The sequence below is a fragment of the Danio rerio genome, chromosome 19 (assembly GCF_052040795.2).
Source record: "Danio rerio strain M-AB ecotype USA chromosome 19, GRCz13ab, whole genome shotgun sequence".
NCBI lineage: Eukaryota > Metazoa > Chordata > Actinopteri > Cypriniformes > Danionidae > Danio > Danio rerio.
Window position 1 is genome coordinate 1,310,144 of NC_141039.2, and position 19,857 is coordinate 1,330,000.

General features: G+C 32.8%; 1 protein-coding gene across 16 annotated transcripts in view; it reads right to left on the reverse strand.

Annotated features, from left to right (window-relative positions):
* Positions 1 to 1,269: 1,269 nt before the first annotated feature.
* Positions 1,270 to 19,857, reverse strand: part of ehmt2 (euchromatic histone-lysine N-methyltransferase 2) — a 21,560-nt gene continuing 2,972 nt past the window's right edge. For 5 of the 16 annotated variants that reach the window (XM_087294842.2, XM_087294839.2, XM_087294838.2 and 2 more), the window contains exons 6-29: positions 19,839 to 19,857; positions 19,556 to 19,644; positions 17,526 to 17,696; positions 17,400 to 17,453; positions 15,616 to 15,751; positions 15,389 to 15,487; positions 14,926 to 15,059; positions 14,566 to 14,709; positions 13,428 to 13,771; positions 11,605 to 11,844; positions 11,209 to 11,291; positions 10,968 to 11,074; positions 10,002 to 10,124; positions 8,192 to 8,293; positions 7,934 to 8,038; positions 7,631 to 7,785; positions 6,687 to 6,854; positions 5,556 to 5,700; positions 5,340 to 5,417; positions 5,132 to 5,247; positions 4,705 to 4,791; positions 3,737 to 3,815; positions 2,934 to 3,109; positions 1,273 to 1,643 (exon numbers count right to left, since the gene is read on the reverse strand). The exon at positions 19,839 to 19,857 is cut by the window's right edge and continues 57 nt beyond it. In XM_087294842.2, the coding sequence (XP_087150968.2) occupies positions 1,469 to 1,643; positions 2,934 to 3,109; positions 3,737 to 3,815; positions 4,705 to 4,791; positions 5,132 to 5,247; positions 5,340 to 5,417; positions 5,556 to 5,700; positions 6,687 to 6,854; positions 7,631 to 7,785; positions 7,934 to 8,038; positions 8,192 to 8,293; positions 10,002 to 10,124; positions 10,968 to 11,074; positions 11,209 to 11,291; positions 11,605 to 11,844; positions 13,428 to 13,771; positions 14,566 to 14,709; positions 14,926 to 15,059; positions 15,389 to 15,487; positions 15,616 to 15,751; positions 17,400 to 17,453; positions 17,526 to 17,696; positions 19,556 to 19,644; positions 19,839 to 19,857 (3,129 nt within the window). In that variant the 3' untranslated portion in view covers positions 1,273 to 1,468. 16 annotated transcript variants of the gene reach the window in all.

A 19,857-nucleotide genomic window follows, 5' to 3' on the forward strand; every position in this document is an offset into this window, starting at 1 on the left:
GTTTCATTTATGAACATTTAAGTTCCATTTTAAAAATGTTGCTACTTTGCTTTAGATCATTTCAAGAACTCGAAAAATTAACATTTCAATATTCAGTGTTTTTAAATGCTGCTACTTTGCTTCAAATCCTTCTAAGAACGCTTAAAAGCAACATTCTAATATTCTGTTTTATTTAAACGTTGCTACTCTGTTTCAAGTCATTCTGAAAACACTCAAAATTAGCATCTAATCTTCTATTTTTTTTTATTTGTTGCAACATGGTTGCAAATCATTTGAAAAATTCTTAAAAGTCTGATATTCTGTTCTTTAAATGTTGCAAGTTTGTTTTAAATAATTCCAAGAACAATTAGAAAAGCATTCAAATATTCTGTTCTTTAATTGCTTGTTTTGTTTGTACATTTAAAAGTAACATTTCAATAATAAGCAATTTTTTAAACGTTGCTACTTTGTTTTAAATCATTCCAAGAACACTTAAAAGTAGCATTTCAATATTCTGTTTATTTTAAATGTTGCTACTTTGTTCCAAATCCATTCTGTGAACACTTAAAAGTGAAATTCCAATATTCTATTTATTTTTAATTTGATACTTTGTTTCATAATATTCAGAGAACACTTAAAAGTAGCATTTCATTATTCTGTTCTTTTTTAAACGTTGCTACTTTGTTTCAAAACATTTCAAGAATTCTAAAAAGTAACATTCCAAATATTGTTTCCTTTTAAACTTCGCTACTTCGTTTCAAATCATTGCAAGAACACTTAAAAAGTAACATTTCAATATCTGTTCTTTAAATGTTGCTACTTGTTTCAAAATATTCCAAGAACACTTAAAAGTAACATTCCAAATATTCTGTTTTTTTAATGTTGCTACTTTGTTTCAAATCAATCGAAAAATTCTTAAAATTAAAGTTTTTTTGTTTAATATTTTGTACTTTTATTGTCGCTACTTTGTTTCCAATCATTGTAAGAGCACTTAAAAGTGACATTCTAATGTTCCACTTTGTTTAAATGTTGCTATTTTGTTTCAAAATATTCCAAGAACACTTAAAAGTAACATTCCAAATATTCTGTTTTATCTAAATGCTGCTACTTTGTTTCAAATCATTGTGTGAACATTTAAAAGTAGCGTACCAAATATTCAGTTATTTTTATTATGTTGCTACTTTGTTTCAAATCATTCCAAGAACACTCTACTTTGTTGAAATGTTGCTACTTTGTTTGAAATCATTCCGACATTCTAATATTCTAGTGGAACAAAAGGGAATGGGAACATTCTGTATCAAACAGTATTTATTAAAACAGTTACACTTACAAAAACAAAAAGTTCATGGTTGTTAATGAAAAACGGAAATTACATGCGACAGATCCCAGCAGGAAGTGCTGTCTGGAATTTGAATGGGACTTCCTGGGCAACATTAGTGTGTGTGGTTTTACAGTTTCCAGCATGGTGTCATCGGTGTGTGCGTGTTGATCATGAGTGCCCGATGAGTGAGAGTGCAGTGTCGGGCTCTACACACACCTCCAGACGTGCGAGCCGGCTCTGCTCTAGAGCGATGGCCTCCGCAGAGTGTTTGCATTTCTCCGAGCCGCACTGACAGGTGAAGTACTTGCTCTTGATGTCCCAGAAACGATCACCGTAATCAAACCTGCCATAAAACACACATAATAGCAGGAACAGGCCATAAATTCATAGAGATCCGTCATAAAGTGATAAAGCACATGCAGGAATCAAACACACAAAATTAAGATCAGTTTTGACATATTTCTGTTCTCTGATTATAATAATGTGACTAATAAGCTTGCACAATTTTCATATTGCATAAAAGCCTTTAGTAAATAAATAAATAATGTATAAATGTATATAAAAATGATAAGAAAATATATAAAAAAATTTAATATTTAAAAATTAATGATAAATAGGTGAATAAAAAATAAATAAATAAATAAATACATAATAAATAAAAAATATAAGAAAATAAATACATAATAGATAAATAGGTAAATATAGTAAGAAAATAAATATATAATAAATAAAGAAAATATATAAGAAAATAAATACATAATAAAACAAATTTATAAATAAGAAAATAAATACATAAATAAATAAAAAATAATAAATAAATAAAATATATAAGAAAATAATTATATAATAAATAAATAAGTAAATATGATATATAAGAAAATAAATATATTATAAATAAGTAAATTAAATATCTAAGAAAATAAATAAATAATAAATAAGTAAATAAAATATATAAGAAAATAAATACATAAGTAAATTAAATATATAAGAAAATAAATAAATAAATAAGTAAATAAAATATATAAGAAAATACATAAATTAAAAATATAAGAAAATAAATAAATCAATTAAATATATAAGATAATAAATGCATAATAAATAAATAAGTAAATAAAATATATAAGAAAATAAATATGAAAATAAATATATAAGAAAATAAATAAATAAAATATAAAATATATAAGAAAAATAATAATAAATTAAATATATAAGAAAATAAATAATAAATAAGTAAATAAAATATATGTATAAACAGTAAAGATTTTACAAATATTTTAGAGTATTACAAATGTTATTATATTTTCTTTAAGAATAAAATCATGCAGATTTTCAGGAATGTTGTACCACACGAAAAGACCAATCATACAACATCATCTAAACACCTGGAGGATGAATCTGCATCCCTGCATTTTTTACAGAGTGGATCACAAGTGCCCACAGTTCACCGTTTGCGATCATGTCTCTGTTTCGTTCTGTTGATATGTGCTATAAATATTCATAGCTTGAGACAGATGGAAATGAGTGGATTGTGCAGCCGCCATTACGGCTCATTGCTTTTTTTTTGCCCACCAGGATTTTTGGCACTAATAACGATCAATAGCGAGTATAAACTGTGGTGAAATCAGCATCTCACCCGAGCTCCTGTCCGGTGAAGATGTCTCTGGAGCTGAAGAAAGCGATGCGAGGGAAGCGCAGGTCCTGATGCAGCATAAACACACGCACAGGGATGATGTTCGGGTCACACAGATGGTTTATGAAGCGGCTGATGTTTCCGTAATAGCGGGCATCGATACAGTACACCTCACCGTCCTGATCCAATAGAAATATTCATAATAAATGGATGAAATAAATTAATAGAAAAATAATTAACATAAATTAAAACATCTGCGGTAGAGCTAAATTAAAAACAGAAATAATAAATGAATAAAAAAGGTCACAAAAATTAAACATGCCAATTAAAAAGTAGCGTTACAGATGAGAAATTAATAATAAAAAACTATTTGTAATAATTAATTATTTGTTAATGATTTTTTTCAAAATCAGTAAACATAAAATAGCAATTTAAAAAATGGAAAGTTAAAGAGAGAAGAGCACTAAACATTTAATTAACATAAAATAATTATCAAAATACTTAATATACTAATAAAACCTATAATAGTACAGAATAATTAATACCAGCCCCCAACATATTTTAGTTTCAGTGATATTCAGTAATAAAAAACATATATAAGAATAAATAATGTATTTATTTTTTACATTTATATCAGTTACTTTGTTTTTATGCAATTTTTTAGCATTGTACATTCATTTATTTTTCATATGTGCCATACCTTGAACCCCATATTATAATAAAATCCTGGCATGACATAAGCAAACATGACAGTGGTTGTAATTTGTATCAGGGAATTTAATTTATTTTGATGAAAACACACACACCTTGTTGTCCAGGTCAAAGAGATATGAATCGTCCTCTCTCACGTCTGCTTCAGCATCAGATATCAGCTCACCAACATACCTGACACACACACACACACACACACACGAGAATTACAGAATTAATTAATTATTTACACAGAATTAAAAACAAATTACGTTTGGTTGTTGTGTTGTGTCCTGAGAATCAGCTTGAATCAAAATAACCAGCCAGTAAATGATTCAAATAAATGATTCATTTGAATCAATCAGTTAAAAACAGTGATTCATTTGCATCATCATCATTCAAAACTTGCCATAAAAGCCTGCGATGAGTTGGTATGAACAATTAATACTGCAAAGACCTTTATTAATGTAGCAAAATAATCTATTGTCTATGTCAAATAAACGCTGCTTGTTTGATTCTGGTTTTAAAGACTGCTGGATTGTTGAGCTCTAAGCAGTTTTCTAATTAGTAACAGAGGAAATCACTTTTGATTTTAGTTTCTAAACCTTTTCTAAAATCGTCTTACTAATTAATGAACAATGACTTTGACTGATTCACTCACAAAAAATAATCAGTTTGGAGAATCAGTTTAAAATGACTCTTTAGAACTTTTAAAAAGAATCAGTTCTGAGAATCAGTTTAAAATTATTCTTTAAAATTTTTTTTGAAAAGAATCAGTTTCAAATGGTTCTTTAGAATTAAAAAAAAAAAGAATCAGTCTTGAGAAACAGTTTGAAATGATTCTTTTGAAATTTTGAAAAGAATCCGTTTTGACAATCAGTTTAAAATGATTCTTTTGAACTTTTAAAAAAGAATCTGTTTTGAGAATCAGCTTAAAATGATTCTTTTGAACTTTCTGTTACCAGGCTGACAAAATCCTCTGAACAGTTTCTAGATGAGAAATCAACAAGACCGGCTGCTAATAAGAAGATCTAATGTTTCGAAAGACGGCAGCATGTGATCAGAGAATAGAGAGAGAACACACTCGCAGATGAAGCTTCCTTGAGGAATATCTTGAAGAGCTCGAACACCCCAACCCATCTTCTCTGTGCGGTACAGCTGGAGACGCACCCTGAACACACACACACACACACACACACACACACACACACACACACACACATATTAGAAACACATATAAACACGAAAAAACACACATTACAAACAAAGACCAACACAAAACACGTTACACACACACACTCTCTCTCTCACACACACACACACACACGTAAGAGAACAACAACAGACACACACACACATTAAAAACACACATAAACACATTACAAACGGACAGAAATACACACACAAAAAACAAACACCAACACAAACAACAGACCTAAACACATACATAAATGCAGACATGCGCGCACACACACACACACACACACACACACACACGACAGGCAACTGACTTGATTCCAGCCTGCACCACGCGGTTCTTGCACGTCTTGTGGCAGGAGCAGGCCATGTTACACTCGAAGATCAGCGGCGGCTCGATCTTATTAAACTCCTGCAGGAGACGATGATCCTGCGTGAACACACACACACACACACTTTATACAGCCCTCAGTGATGTATTATAGAGTTATAATAGAGATGAACAGAGCAGTGTTGTTGTACCTTGTCGTACCAGCAGCGGATGCTGAGCTGCCCACATAGACAATTACTGGACGAACAGTCATCTGTACAGCTGCAGTGCTGAAACACACACACACACACACACACACACACATTATGATAACACAGTAAAAAAAGCAGTAATTTCCATGAACTTGCCATGAAAAAACAGGACATGTTGTCACCTACTGGAGTGTGTGTGTGTGTACTGAGCGGTACCTGCAGGTGTGTGATGTTGCGGTCGATGTTCATGGCAGATGTTTCACAGTTTTCTGCGATGTATTTGTAGTCAGACGGACAGCCTTCATCATCCACGCCATTAACACACGGGATTGGCACGTTCTCGTAACCCTGAGCCACGTCACTACACACACACACACGAACACCCACACGCCCACACGAACCACACATGCACGCACAAACAAAAAACACACACACTTAAATAATAATTCAAACTCAATCACAAAACTCCCCTGGATAATAATAATAAAAATAATAATAAAAACTATAAAAAATAATATAATATTAATAATAATAAAAATAATACAAACATAATAATAATAATAATAATAATAATACAAAATATGTATATAATAATATTAAAATAATAAAAATAAAATAATAATAATAACTATAAAATAATATAATAAAATTAATAATAATAAAAATAATAAACACATAATAATAATAATAATAATAATAATACAAAATATGTATATAATAATATTAAAATAATAAAAATAAAATAATAATAAGAAAATAATAAAAATAATATAATAATAATAATATTAAAATTAGAATATAATAACAATAAAACAATAATAATAAATTAATAAACAATATAATAATAATAAATTAATAAAAAACAATATAACAATATTAATAATAATAAAAGTAATGATACAATAATAATAAAAACAATAATAATAAATTAATAATAATAATAATAATAAATTATATTAATTTAATAATAATAAAATAATATAATAATAACAATAACAACAATACAAAATATATATTAATAATATAATAATAATAATAAACAATAATAATATGATAAATAAATATATAATAATAATAATAAAATAACAATAATAAAAATAATAATATCATAATAATAATAATAATAAAAAATAATATTAATAACAAGGGGCTAATAATATTGAGCCTAAAATGGTTTTAAAACTAAATAAAACAAATAAAACTTTCTCCAGAAGAGAAAATTATATCAGAAAAACTGTGAAAAATGTCTTGCTCTGGTAAACATCATTTGAGAAATATCTGAAAAAGAAGAAATATTCACAGTAGGGTGAATAATGTAGATTTACTCATGATGAGACGCACACTGACCTGCAGATGATCCTCTCGGTGCGCACGATGCGGTTTGCGATTCCTCTTCGTAGTTTTCTGTTGATCTGCAGCGCCACCCAGACGGGCGTCTCCCCGCGGGCCAGAGACAGCGGCGTGTCGCCCTCTTTATTCACGATATCGATGTCTGCACCGCGAGACAGAAACAACCTGGAAATAAAAATTAAAAATTGACAAATTATACCTCCTAATCCCAACAGGGAAAACCAGCAACAATAAAGAATGCAGGATTATATGCGGTCACGGCTTTGCAATCTAAATATGTGATTATAATGGAAGTCAATGGGGCAAAAACAGCACCGACATCCCCAAAGAGGAGTCAACCTGAACAGTACACAAGGGTTAATCATTAAGCTCAATAATTCAGTTGCCAAGCATTTTATGCATTAGAGTCATCTAATATATTGGCAAGCCACCCAAGAACGGTTAAGCCAAATACAGCAAAATCTAACAATGATGCTTGTCATTAGGGCCAGGGTGCAAAAAAGGGGGGTTTGGGGGGATTGACCACCCCTAATAACACTTGAAGGATGCCAAAACAAGCCGCGTGGGGTTTCAGCCCTTTAATACTGAGAAATAATTTGCTCTGATCTGTATTTTAAACAAAACATTTACTAATTAAAATAAAAAGGCCAGCACAGTGGTTCAGTGTTGTTTCAGTGTGGAGTTTGCATGTTCTCCCCGTGTTGGCGTGGGTTTCCTCCAAGTGCTCTGGTTTCCCCCACAGTCCAAACACATGCGCTATAGGGGAATTGATGAACTACACTGACTGTAGTGTATGTTTGATTGAGTGTGTATGGGTGTTTCCCCAGTACTAGGTTACGGCTAGGGTTAGGGTAATGTTTAAAACCTATGTTGGAATCGTTAGCAGTTAATTCACACACTGATTTGTGCTAAATGTTGGTGTGTGTGTGTGTGTGACCCACGTGACGCAGTCGCTGTATCCCTCGCGAGCGGAGATGTGCAGCGGTGTGTCTCCGTGAACGTTGACGGAGGAAAGAGGACAGCCGGCGTTCAGGACCAGCTCTGCTATCTCAGCACTGCCTGCGAATGAAGCCCAGTGCAGACACACGTTCATCTCCTGCACACACACACACACACACATCAGCAAACACACACACATCAGCAAACATGTGAGTAGACATGTGATGTTTGTGCGTTGTGTGGCACTCAGTTGTGATGGTTAAGGTTAGGATTTGTGTGTGTGTGTGTGTGTGTGAGAGACTGACCTTATCTCGGAGTGTGACGTCTGCTCCTCTGTTCAGCAGGGCTCTGATCACCTCTATATGTCTGTGTTCTGCAGCCCAGATGACGGGCGTCCAGCCGCCGCTGTCCTGAAACACACATACACACACACACACACTCATCACGCTTGATTCCATAACACACAACACAAAATAACACAGTAACTGCAGCATCGGATGTATTTTGTTGATGTGGTAAACCATGTGTGTGTGTATTCTCGTGTGTAGTTTCAGGCTACTCACCTGTGCGTTTATATCCACCTGCCCGGTGCTTAGCAACAGCATGACCACCTCCAGATTGCCCAGTTTAGCAGCGTGATGAAGACCTGTGGAGCCGTCGTCTTCCTGGACCACACACACACACACACACACATGCATGCACCCACAAAAAAACACACACACACCAATCAGAACACCCCAATAATGTTTCTGATCACTGAACACAAAACAATGTGCATTTGATAGTGTGATAAACACAGGAGTGTGTGTGTGTGTGTGTGTGTGTGTGTGTGTGTTTTTGTGTATCATGGGTATGACACAGGAGGTGGTGAATTATGAGGACATTGCTGATGTCTCCATTTCCCCAAAAGCTTACAAATCACACAGAATGAGTTTAATTCAGAAGGAAAGCAGCAGAGTTTGCTGAGAGTGTTGGGTTAATGGACAGCGTGGAGCGAGAACAGACAGTTTATACTAGGGATGTCCAATAGTATCTGGATGCAGCCTTTATGATGCAAGCTGAGATGTCAGACACAATGCACTCAAATGGAGCGAGTGACCTCGCTGTGAGGGGTGGGGTTAGGGGTGGGGTTAATTGAGCCCATTAAAAAGCATTGGATGCAGCTCAGATTGCACTGCACCAGGTCTGCATCCAGACCACTCTCGGGATGCCCCGATCAGGTTTTTTTGCTGAGTCATTTGATTTTGAGTATCTACCGATAGCGAAACCAGATCCGATACTTGTATAACACATAAAAGTGAATATAGAAGAGCAAAGAAACAGATCCAGGATGATCCTTATTTTTTATTTAATTACTTCATTTTAACATTCAACATCTCTGTTAAAGAGCCTCTATTTTGCATTATAAAGGGTAATATTTTGGTGTTGGGGTCTTCAGCAACAGGCTGATCTGCATGCAGAGTCTTATAATGTGCATTTATTTTTACATAATTCTCCCATATGATTGGTTGAGCGATTCATTTGTTCCCAAACCCCTCCTTAGCGCGAGGCTAATCTGCTCTGATTGGTTCTTTTTAATATATATATATATATATATATTAGTTGATTTGCAGTGCATGATTTTAATTAGCAGTTCTTTATTTGTTTGCGAATTTCATTTGTATTTCTCAAAACTTCCTTTTCTCTTTGCAGTTCTATATTTTTGTGAGCAAAATTTATTTTTATTTCTCAAATATGAATTTTTGCTTTGCGATTTTTGGAGATTTGCATTTATTTTTTTTTGCTCAACACTTTATTTTTCATTTGCAAAACATTCTATTATTCTGCAAGTATATATGTCCATAGATAGACTACATAGTAAAGTCCCCACAATTCACAAAAACAAACCGTAACCGTATGGTAAGGGCTGATGGAGGGAATTTGGCCAGGACACCGAGGTTATACCCCTGCTCTTTACCAGAAGTGCCATGGGGTTATTAATGAGCAAAGAGATTCAGGAGCTCAGTTTAAGGTCTCATCTGAAAGACAGCGCCCACTGACAGTGTAGTGTCCCCTTCCCTATACTGGGTCATAAGAACTAACGCAGACCACAGGTTGATCGCCCCCTGCTGGCCTCACTAACACCACTGTCAACAGCAGCCTAGCTTTCCCATGTGGTCTCCCATTCAGACACTGACCAGGTGTAATCAACACAGTGTGTGAGAGTTTGGGAGTGTGAGATAGCGTTTGTGTATGTGTGATGCTCACAGTGTAGTAAACACAGGCTCTGTGTATGCATGTGAGTGTGTGTGATGGCGACAGTATGCCAAATAGGCTTTGCTCTGGATCAGGAGTGCATGTGTGTGTGTGTGTGTGTGTGTGTGTGATGCTCACAGCGTGATAGACGCAGGCTCCGCTCTGGATCAGGTATTTCACTACATCCACATGATTGTTCACTATGGCTTCTAACAGCGGGGTCCTCAGGCTCTTGTCTTGGGCGTCCACTTTAGCGCCTGCCTAAAATCGGCAGAAGCAGAAACACGTGCAGATTTAATTATTTTATTCAATATTATTTTCCCGTCAGCATTTTAATTTCAGCAAATGCAGACAAGGAGATTCGCTTCCAGAAATCCAACAGACGATCAGTATCAGTGACAGTAATATGTGTTATATTAATATATTTATTTAATAGAGCAATGGTTCTGTGTTAAAATATTACACATAGACACTGTGAGTGATCTAGAACGTGTTTAAGGATGTTGAGTAGTGCAGTGTGTGTGTAAATGTGTATAGTGCAGTGTTTGTGTAAATGCGAGTAGTGCAGTGTGTGTGTAAATGTGTATAGTGCAGTGTTTGTGTAAATGCGAGTAGTGCAGTGTGTGTGTAAATGTGTATAGTGCAGTGTTTGTGTAAATGTGAGTAGTGCAGTGTGTGTGTAAATGCGAGTAGTGCAGTGTGTGTGTAAATGTGTATAGTGCAGTGTTTGTGTAAATGCGAGTAGTGCAGTGTGTGTGTAAGTGCGAGTAGTGCAGTGTGTGTGTAAATGCAAGTAGTGCAGTGTGTGTGTAAATGTGTATAGTGCAGTGTTTGTGTAAATGCGAGTAGTGCAGTGTGTGTGTAAGTGCGAGTAGTGCAGTGTGTGTGTAAGTGCGAGTAGTGCAGTGTGTGTGTAAATGTGAGTAGTGCAGTGTGTGTGTAAATGCGAGTAGTGCAGTGTGTGTGTAAATGTGAGTAGTGCAGTGTGTGTGTAAGTGCGAGTAGTGCAGTGTGTGTGTAAATGTGAGTAGTGCAGTGTGTGTGTAAGTGCGAGTAGTGCAGTGTGTGTGTAAATGTGAGTAGTGCAGTGTGTGTAAGTCTGACCTGTACGAGCAGATAGCAGATCTCCAGCAGACCTCGCTGAGCCGCTGCGTGAAGAGCACAGCGCCGGTTCTGAGAGTCTGACTGATATGATGGGTCCATGCCCTCCACTGACACACACACACACCAACACACACACACACACACAGAGAGAGAGAAGCCATGAGATATAATGCAGAAATACACATTAGGTGTGTGTGTGTGTGTGTGTGTGTGTGAGAGAGCGAGAACAGCAGCTACGCACTGAGCATGAGCAGAACTCTCTGAGCTTCCCCCTGTTTGGCTGCAGGGTAAAGCTGACGGGGATGAAAGCGCAACTTCTTCCTCCTGACCAATCAGAAACAGACAAGCAGATCACATGACAACGACATCATCGGAAATGATCTCTATCCATTCCGTGCTTCTTTTAATTAATTATTACCAATAAACAAATGTGTCATTTCACAGTGTCATCACCAACACTTACTTTATTTGTTTTTATTGTTAAACTTTGTATTTTAATTTGGCATTGTTAGAAGTTCGTAATTTCTGTGTATATCATTTTGTTATGATATTATTATTTATTATTTTTTAAGTCTATACTTCAGCATTTCTTACTTATTATAAATATTTGTATATATAACAATAACAATAGCTGCACCTCTCGGAGTCCTGTGTGAGTATGGCTCTCTGCAGCGCCGCCCTTCTGTCTCCAGCAGGAAGTGCACTTGGACACACCGGCTTCCCATTGGGCAGAACGAGCGACGGACCAACACTGTCCACCCCACCATCACCCACAGCAACCACATCCTCCTCCCCGCTCCCTGGAGCAGCGCCATTGGTCGGCTGAGACTGAAGCTCCGCCCCCTTTCTCGCATCTCCACGACAACGCATCCTGGCACTGCATCCAAAAGAAAAAGACTTCAGTTAATGTTGATCCTTTCAACATGAATACAACCTTAAGAAAACATAAACAAATGAAACACTATATAACAGTTAAAGTTGCTAATTTCAACATATGTACACCCTTAAAAAACATAAAAATCATATGTAGTCATTTTTGCTCATTAATATACAGGCTAATTAATAAACATTATAATATTATAATTAATTAACATTAAAAGGCAAGACACTGCAGGTAAATAAATAAATAAAAAATACTATTAATAATTCCAAACAGATTTCAACTGATTGTTTACATTAAGAATTGCAAACATTTCTGAATTAAAATGTCCTAAAATGTTGTTGAACATCACTTGATTAAATATATGTAATGTGCATATCTGTCTGGATGACAGTGCTGTATGTTTATTTATTTATTTATTATTTAAAATATTATTTGACGTCATCTCGAATTTTACTTTTATTAATTTATTATTATTTACTTTAATTACTATATGAATTTAATCAACTACATCTGTGATAATAAAGAGCAAATCTGGATGACCATGTTGTCTTTATTTATTTTAATTTAATATATATTTTTATAATAAAAAAATAACTTCATCTTGAATTTTATTTTAATTCATTTTTTTTATTTATTTAATTACCAAATATTTGACTTCATCTTGAATTTTATTTTAATTGTTTTTTTATTTATTTATTTACCTAATATTCGACTTTATCTTGATTTTTATTTATTTATTTATTTACTAAATATTCGACTTCATCTTGAATTTTATTTTTATTTAATTAGTTATTTTTATTTGTTTACCTAAAAATTGACTTCATCTTGAGTTTTACTTTAATTTATAATGCATTTACTTACTATAATTACTATTTGTATTTAATAAATATTACATCTGTAATAATAATCTGCATATTTGTCTGGATAATTATGTTGTGAATTTATTTATTTAAATAAATTTTCTTTTTTTATTAATTATTGACTTCATCTTGCATTTAATTGTAATTAATTAGTTACTGTTTATTTATTTACCTAACAATCGACTTTAACTTGAATTTTATTTGAATTAATAAATTTAATTAAATAAAAATAAAAATCGACTTCATCTTAAATTTAATTTTAAATAATTAGTTAGTTTATTTATTTACCTAATAATTGACTTCATTTTGAATTTTATTTTAGTTAATTATACATTTATTTAATTACCTAAAAATCGACTTCATCTTGAATTTTATTTCAATTAATTATTAAATCTATTTAATTACCTAATAATCGACTACATCTTGAATTTTATTTTAATTATTTATTTTTATTTTTGTTTACCTAATAATTGACCTCATCTTGAATTTTATTTTAATTTAATTATTTGAATGTATTTATTTACCTACTATCTTTATTAATTAATTAATTAATTAATAATAAAGTAAATTAATAAATTAATTAATTAATTAATTAATTAATTAATTTATCCATTGTTATTATTTTTATTTGCATTTAATTTTTTGGGGTTAATGTTGCTGTCATTAGGGACAAAAAAATAAATAAATAAATAAATGAAAGAAGTTGAATCTGCTTACTTGAGATTGTCTGTGGTCCTGCGGTGTGTTTGGGGTGTGTGTTGAGTGTGGTTGCTAGCAGTAGTGGATGAAGCGCTCGCAGTGACCACATGAGATCCAGCAGGGGGCGCTTCTGGCGGGATGGAGACAGTGCGCGCTTCTGATGCGTCTTCACCACAGTGAGGACAGAACAACAGGCCGACACCCACTGTTCCTCGACTCCGCCCACTGCTTGTCGGCTCAGCCCACTGATCATCAGACCCGCCTGCTGCTCCTCGGCTCCGCCCACTGCCCAGCACTGACACACAGCCGCGGTGGAAACGGTGAGTAATGTGAACGTCCGGACAACATTCCAGAAACGTTCCCTGCACACAAAAACAGAGAAACGAGAAAAGCTTTGATTAAATATTGAATTAAATCAGGTTTGTGAGTTTATGAGAAGCAAATAATTGAAACCTACAACACACAGTAGCTGTAGTTTAAAACGTTTATTTAGAAACAAATCAATATAATCAATTAATAAATTAGTTTAGTTATTTGTTATAATGCATTTAATATGAATATTAGACAACATAAGAGAATCAGTAATGTGCTGTTAAATTATGGAAATATTCACTTTAAATAAAAATGAGTTTACTGACAAAAAACCCACTGAAAATATCCAATGTTAAAGATTTAGAGAATAGTTTAAAGGAGCAATGAAATGTAATAAAAAATATAATAATAAAATAATAAATATATAAAAATTAAAAATAAAAAAATATACAAATTTTAAAAATTATAACAAAAATAAATACATGTATAATAAACAAATGATTAAAAAGTCTAAATAAACAAAATAAATAAATAACTAAATAAGAAACAGAAATTGCATAAACAACATTGGAAATACATGAACACATTTAATAAAAATAAATTATATAAATAAATAAATAATTATTTTTTTTAATATATTTTTTTATCTATTCTTTTATTAATTTATTTTTTATATATTTCTATATATTTTTTATTTTAGAAAGTGTTGTGTGTAAAAGAGCTGTCTTATTTGATACACAGCAGAATTAGGCAGTGTTTGTAAATGTGTATTTTCCTTCCTTCATTTCTGCCTGTATATTCGAGAGAGAGAGAGAGAGAGAGAGAGAGAGAGAGAGAGACTTACAGAGAGACAGAAGTATCCGCATCCGGGACAGCAGTGATGTTTGACCATGTGTGAGCGGTGCGTCTCACACAACACCATCAGAGACACACGACTGGACGGACGCATCGTCTCCCCCTTCATGATCACATTGGTACAGCCCACCAGCTGAAATACACAGAGGATGGAATAAACCAAAACACTCACATTGGGGGGGGGGCAGAAATCAGACTTCCGCAGCACAATGATGCAATTTTAAACTCAGTGAGCTGCCTCTACTGTTTATATAAGCCATATTTTAACTAAAGCTGAAATCTAACCTCTCATGGACATTGCTAACTGCTGGTACAATGTGTATATTCCAGCTCGGGAAGTGTGTCTGACCTCTCCGTTGATGCTCTGGATGGCCATGCAGGTCCTGCTGGAGCGAACGCTGGAGCTGTCGAGCCGCGGAGCCTCCATCCTGCAGCTGCACAGCGGGAGCTCCTCTAGACGCTCTGTTTCTGCATCACTGCCGTCTGCACACACACACACACAGCAGAGACTTACACACTTCACATTTGGATTTTGAGTAAAGTTATACAGAGTTCCCACTCTTCCATAAGCAGATGCAAGGATTTACACTCACTCAAACACACGCACATACATAAACAACCGCAAGCACGCACACACATCTTCTCCAAAACCTTCTGTTGTGTTTTGACTTAGAGTGACCATCAGCCAATCAGAATGGAGCATTCAGCAGCACTGGAGTATACACAGTGATAATTCTAAGGGCGTCACATGACAGAATGCTTTTATAAATATACGCATTTCTGTATGTGATGTGTGTGTAGCGGGTGTTCACCGGCGTGTGAGAGACTGTCTGCTGCTGAAATATCCAGAGAGTCCAGAGGAACCTCAGTGTAGTCTGTGCTGCCCACTGCGACTGATGCCGACTCTGCGCCTGCACACACACACACACACACACACACACACACACACACAAACACAGAGAGAGAGGTGATCAGTAACACACACACACATACATAGTCACAAACACCTAATTGATAACACACACACACACACACACACCTTTCTCAGTGTCCTGCTCTCCTCCAGCTGCGGCTCTGTCTCTGGCTTTCCCCTTCCCCTGCCGCTTCCATGTGTTTTCTTCTCTCTCTGATGAGTTTCGTTTATAAGCGGGGAGCGGCGGATCAGAGCTTGAGCTCTACAAACACAACACCATCACTCGCTCTGATACAAACACACACACTTTACTGTCTGAAAAGCATATATATATATATATATATATATATATATATATATATATATATATATATATATATATATATATATATTTATACAACAGTTCTGTCTGGTTCACTGCTACTCTTGTGATATTGCTCATATACACACACACACACATACAGTACAGTTAAAGTCAGAATTATTCGCCCACCTTTAAATTTTTTTCTTTTTTTAATATTTCCCAAACGATGTTTAACAGATTCAGGAAATGTTCACAGTATGTCTGATAATATTTTTTCTTCTGGAGAAAGTCTTATTTGTTTTATTTCGGCTAGAATAAAAGCAGTTTTTAATTTTTTAAACACCATTTTAAGGTCAATATTATTAGCCCCTTTAAGCTTTATATATTTTCTGCTAGTCTACAGAACAAACCACTGTTATACAATAACTTGCCTAATTACCCTAACCTGCCTAGTCAACCTAATTACCCTAGTGAAGCCTTTAAATGTCACTTTATGCTGTATAGAAGTGTCCTGAAGAATATCTAGTCTAATATTATTTACTGTCATCATGACAAAGAGAAAATAAATCAGTTATTAGAGATGAGTTATTAAAACTATTATGATCAGAAATGTGTTGAAAACATCTGCTCTCCATTAAACAGAAATTGGGGGAAAAAAAATAAACAAAGGGCCTAATAATTATGACTTCAACTGTATGTGTGTGTATATTGATAGATTTGGTGTTCTGCCTTCCAATCAGTCCCAGCATGGTCATTCTTTGGGTTAAAACTGTAAATCCTCCCTACAATATACATAAATATATAAATACATAAGTAAATATAAAATGTTCAGTTTATTACAACATACTATTTTCTCCTAAAATAATTATACTTCAAAATATTTAAAAAATCTAAGCATCTTATTAAGTATATAAATATAACAAATAAAAGTACATTTTTGTGATTTGTTTTGTCAAAATATTGTACAATTTTTTTTTAGTTTATTACTAAATACTGTAAGGAAGATATGTTTCTATCATTATACAATTACACTTTAAAATATAAAAAATGAATGCATCATGTCAAGTACATTAATATCAATATAATAAAATAATACTTTTAATATTTTTGTCTAAACAGTGTATAAAAATGCTTAGTTGATATAATATCATGAGAAAGATGTTCTTCTATTGTAACATTTAGACTTTAAAATAAAAATAATGAATACAATTAAATTTATTAATATTAAAAAACCTTTTTTGGTGAATATTGTCTAAATACTGTAGAAAGCGTTTTGTTTATTTAGAGTTCCCACACATTTTGGCTATAAATTTGTAATGACTATAAATATTAGGTTAATATATGATACTTTCCACACCAGTTTTACAGAGCAATTGCTAAACAAAACATATTTTAGAGCTGAACCAAAAAAATAATCATATTAAATATCATTATTTTTATAAATCAATAATATTAAAATATATAATATTATAAATTATATTAAAAAAAACTTACTGACATCAACCAATCAAAACTGTCTGTTTAATAGCCTATGTTAAACATTGAAAACATTCTAAAAGTGTATAAAATAAACTGCTCTTTCGTATCATTGGACAAAATCACTCACATGATCAGACAGATGCCCCGCCCCCATCGGCTCTTCTGTCATCCCTTCATCTGACTTCAGATCAAAAGCACATTAATTTAAACATCAGTGATGCTTACGCAAAGTAGTGTTGTAAATGTATGTTACCTTGCTGTCCGAGTAAATGACATCATCTCCGCAGTAACTGTTGTAAAGTAGGTGAAAATCCTCCTCATCCGCCTCCTCGTCCAGATCCTCCATCCAACGACTGTGAGAATCTTTAGTCGCTGTCGCAACAGGCTCCGCCTTCCCCACCGCTGGAGACGCTGTCATTGGAGGCTGGGCAAACACACATTTACATACAGTTGAATTTACATTAATACATCAAATATTTCTCAAATGACGTTTAACAGATTCAGGAATTTCTCACAGTATTCCCTCTAATATTTGTTCTTCTGGAGAAAGTCTTATTTGTTTGATTTCGGCTAGAATAAAAGCAGTTCTTAATCGTATAAAACCCATTTTAGGGTCAATATTATTGGCCCCTTCAGCAATATTAGTGTTGGATTGTCTCCAGAACAAACCACTGTTATACAATGACTTGCCTAATTACCCTAAATTTACCCTAATTACTCTAGTGAAGCCTTTACATGTCACTGTAGGCTGAATACTAGTGTCTTGAAGAATATCTAGTCTAATATTATTTACTGTCATCATGGCGAAGAGAAAAGAAATCAGTTATTAGAGATGAGTTATTAAAGCTATTATGATTAGAAAAGTGTCAAAAAACTTAAAAAAGCAACAATATCTGTTATTAATAATATGATTTATTTATCCATCATGTATTGAACAAAACAAAGGTTATTATTAGCTGTTTATTGGCCAAGTGTATAAAAAAATAAATCAAAATGTGTAAATTATTAGCAATAATAAGAGTAATATTAATATAGTAACTTTCATTCTTATGGTATTAAAAGCATTTATTACAACAACAATCCATTCTAGATACTGTTCAATAAAATAATAATAATAATAATAATAATAAATAATTTATATATAATATATTTTTTTTTGCAATAATATATATATTTTTTTGACATTACCGAATATTAATTTTTATTTTAGTTTATGTAGCATGGCTACTTTTAGGATGATGATGATTATTATTATTATTAACATCAACAACAAAACAACAACAAAATAATAACTATTACTAATAATATTTCTCATCAAATTACAAATATATCTTTATTTACCTTATATTGAACACTTATTATTATTATTATTAGTCGTTTATTGGCCAGCTATATAAAATAAATAAATCAAAATGTATAAATTATTAGCAATAATAAGAGTAATATTAATATAGTATCTTTTATTCTAATGATATTACAAGAATTTATTGAAAGAACAACCCATTCCAGGTACTGTTCAATAAATAATTATGATGATAATAATAATAATAATAATAATAATAATAATAATAAATAAAATGTATGTAATAATCGAAATACAAATAAATAAATAATGTCTGTAAATAAATGTATAAATTTTCTTAACATTACTGTTTTTTTAATATAATTTATGGTTATGATTATTATTATTATTATTATTAATAACAACAATGACTGTGTATAGAAAAAATAAATCTAAATGTATAAATTATTAGCAAATAACAAGAGTAAAGTATCTTTTACTCTAATGGTATTATAAATAAATAAAATGTGTGTATGTAATAAAAAAATAATAAAATAAATAAATAAATAAATAAATAAAAATTGTGTGCATATACATTTCTTAAATAAAAATTGACATTACCAAACCTAAATTTTTATATTAGTTGATGTAGCCTGGCTACTTTTATTAACATCAATAACAAAACAACAATGACAATTACTAATAATAGAACTCAATTTAAATTAAATTAATAATATATATATATATTTATCTATCATGTACTGAACAAAAATATTATAATTATTCTTACTTGTTTGTTAATTTCACTTTAATAAAATGTTTATTAGAAAGGGGAATCTATTTATAAAAACAACAATCCATTCCAGGTACTCAATAAATAAGAACAATCATCATCAACTATCCATTCCAGGCCACGTGAAACAGTCATTGACCACTTTTGCATGATACACTGCTCTATTTTACCCTGAATTTAGATGATCTGGTGTTGCTCATGGTCTCACCTCTGTCTGTGGCTTCAGGACTTTCTCTGGGGTGCCTGAAGGAGTCGCTGTAACGTCAGAGTCCAAACCTGCTTTACGCTTCTTCACAACTACACAAGCAGAATAATAAAACCATTGCATTAGGCAGATCTGCTACTGGAAAGCTTCATCAGCTATTTTATTCAGCAAAAGTGGGCGGGGCTTTCCCCCTCTGATGACATCATACAAGGGGAGAATTTCAATCAAAGTGTTTCTGCAGACAAGTCTGATCATAAACAAACACAACTAATGAATTCATTCAGACCTGTGTCAGCATCTGGTTT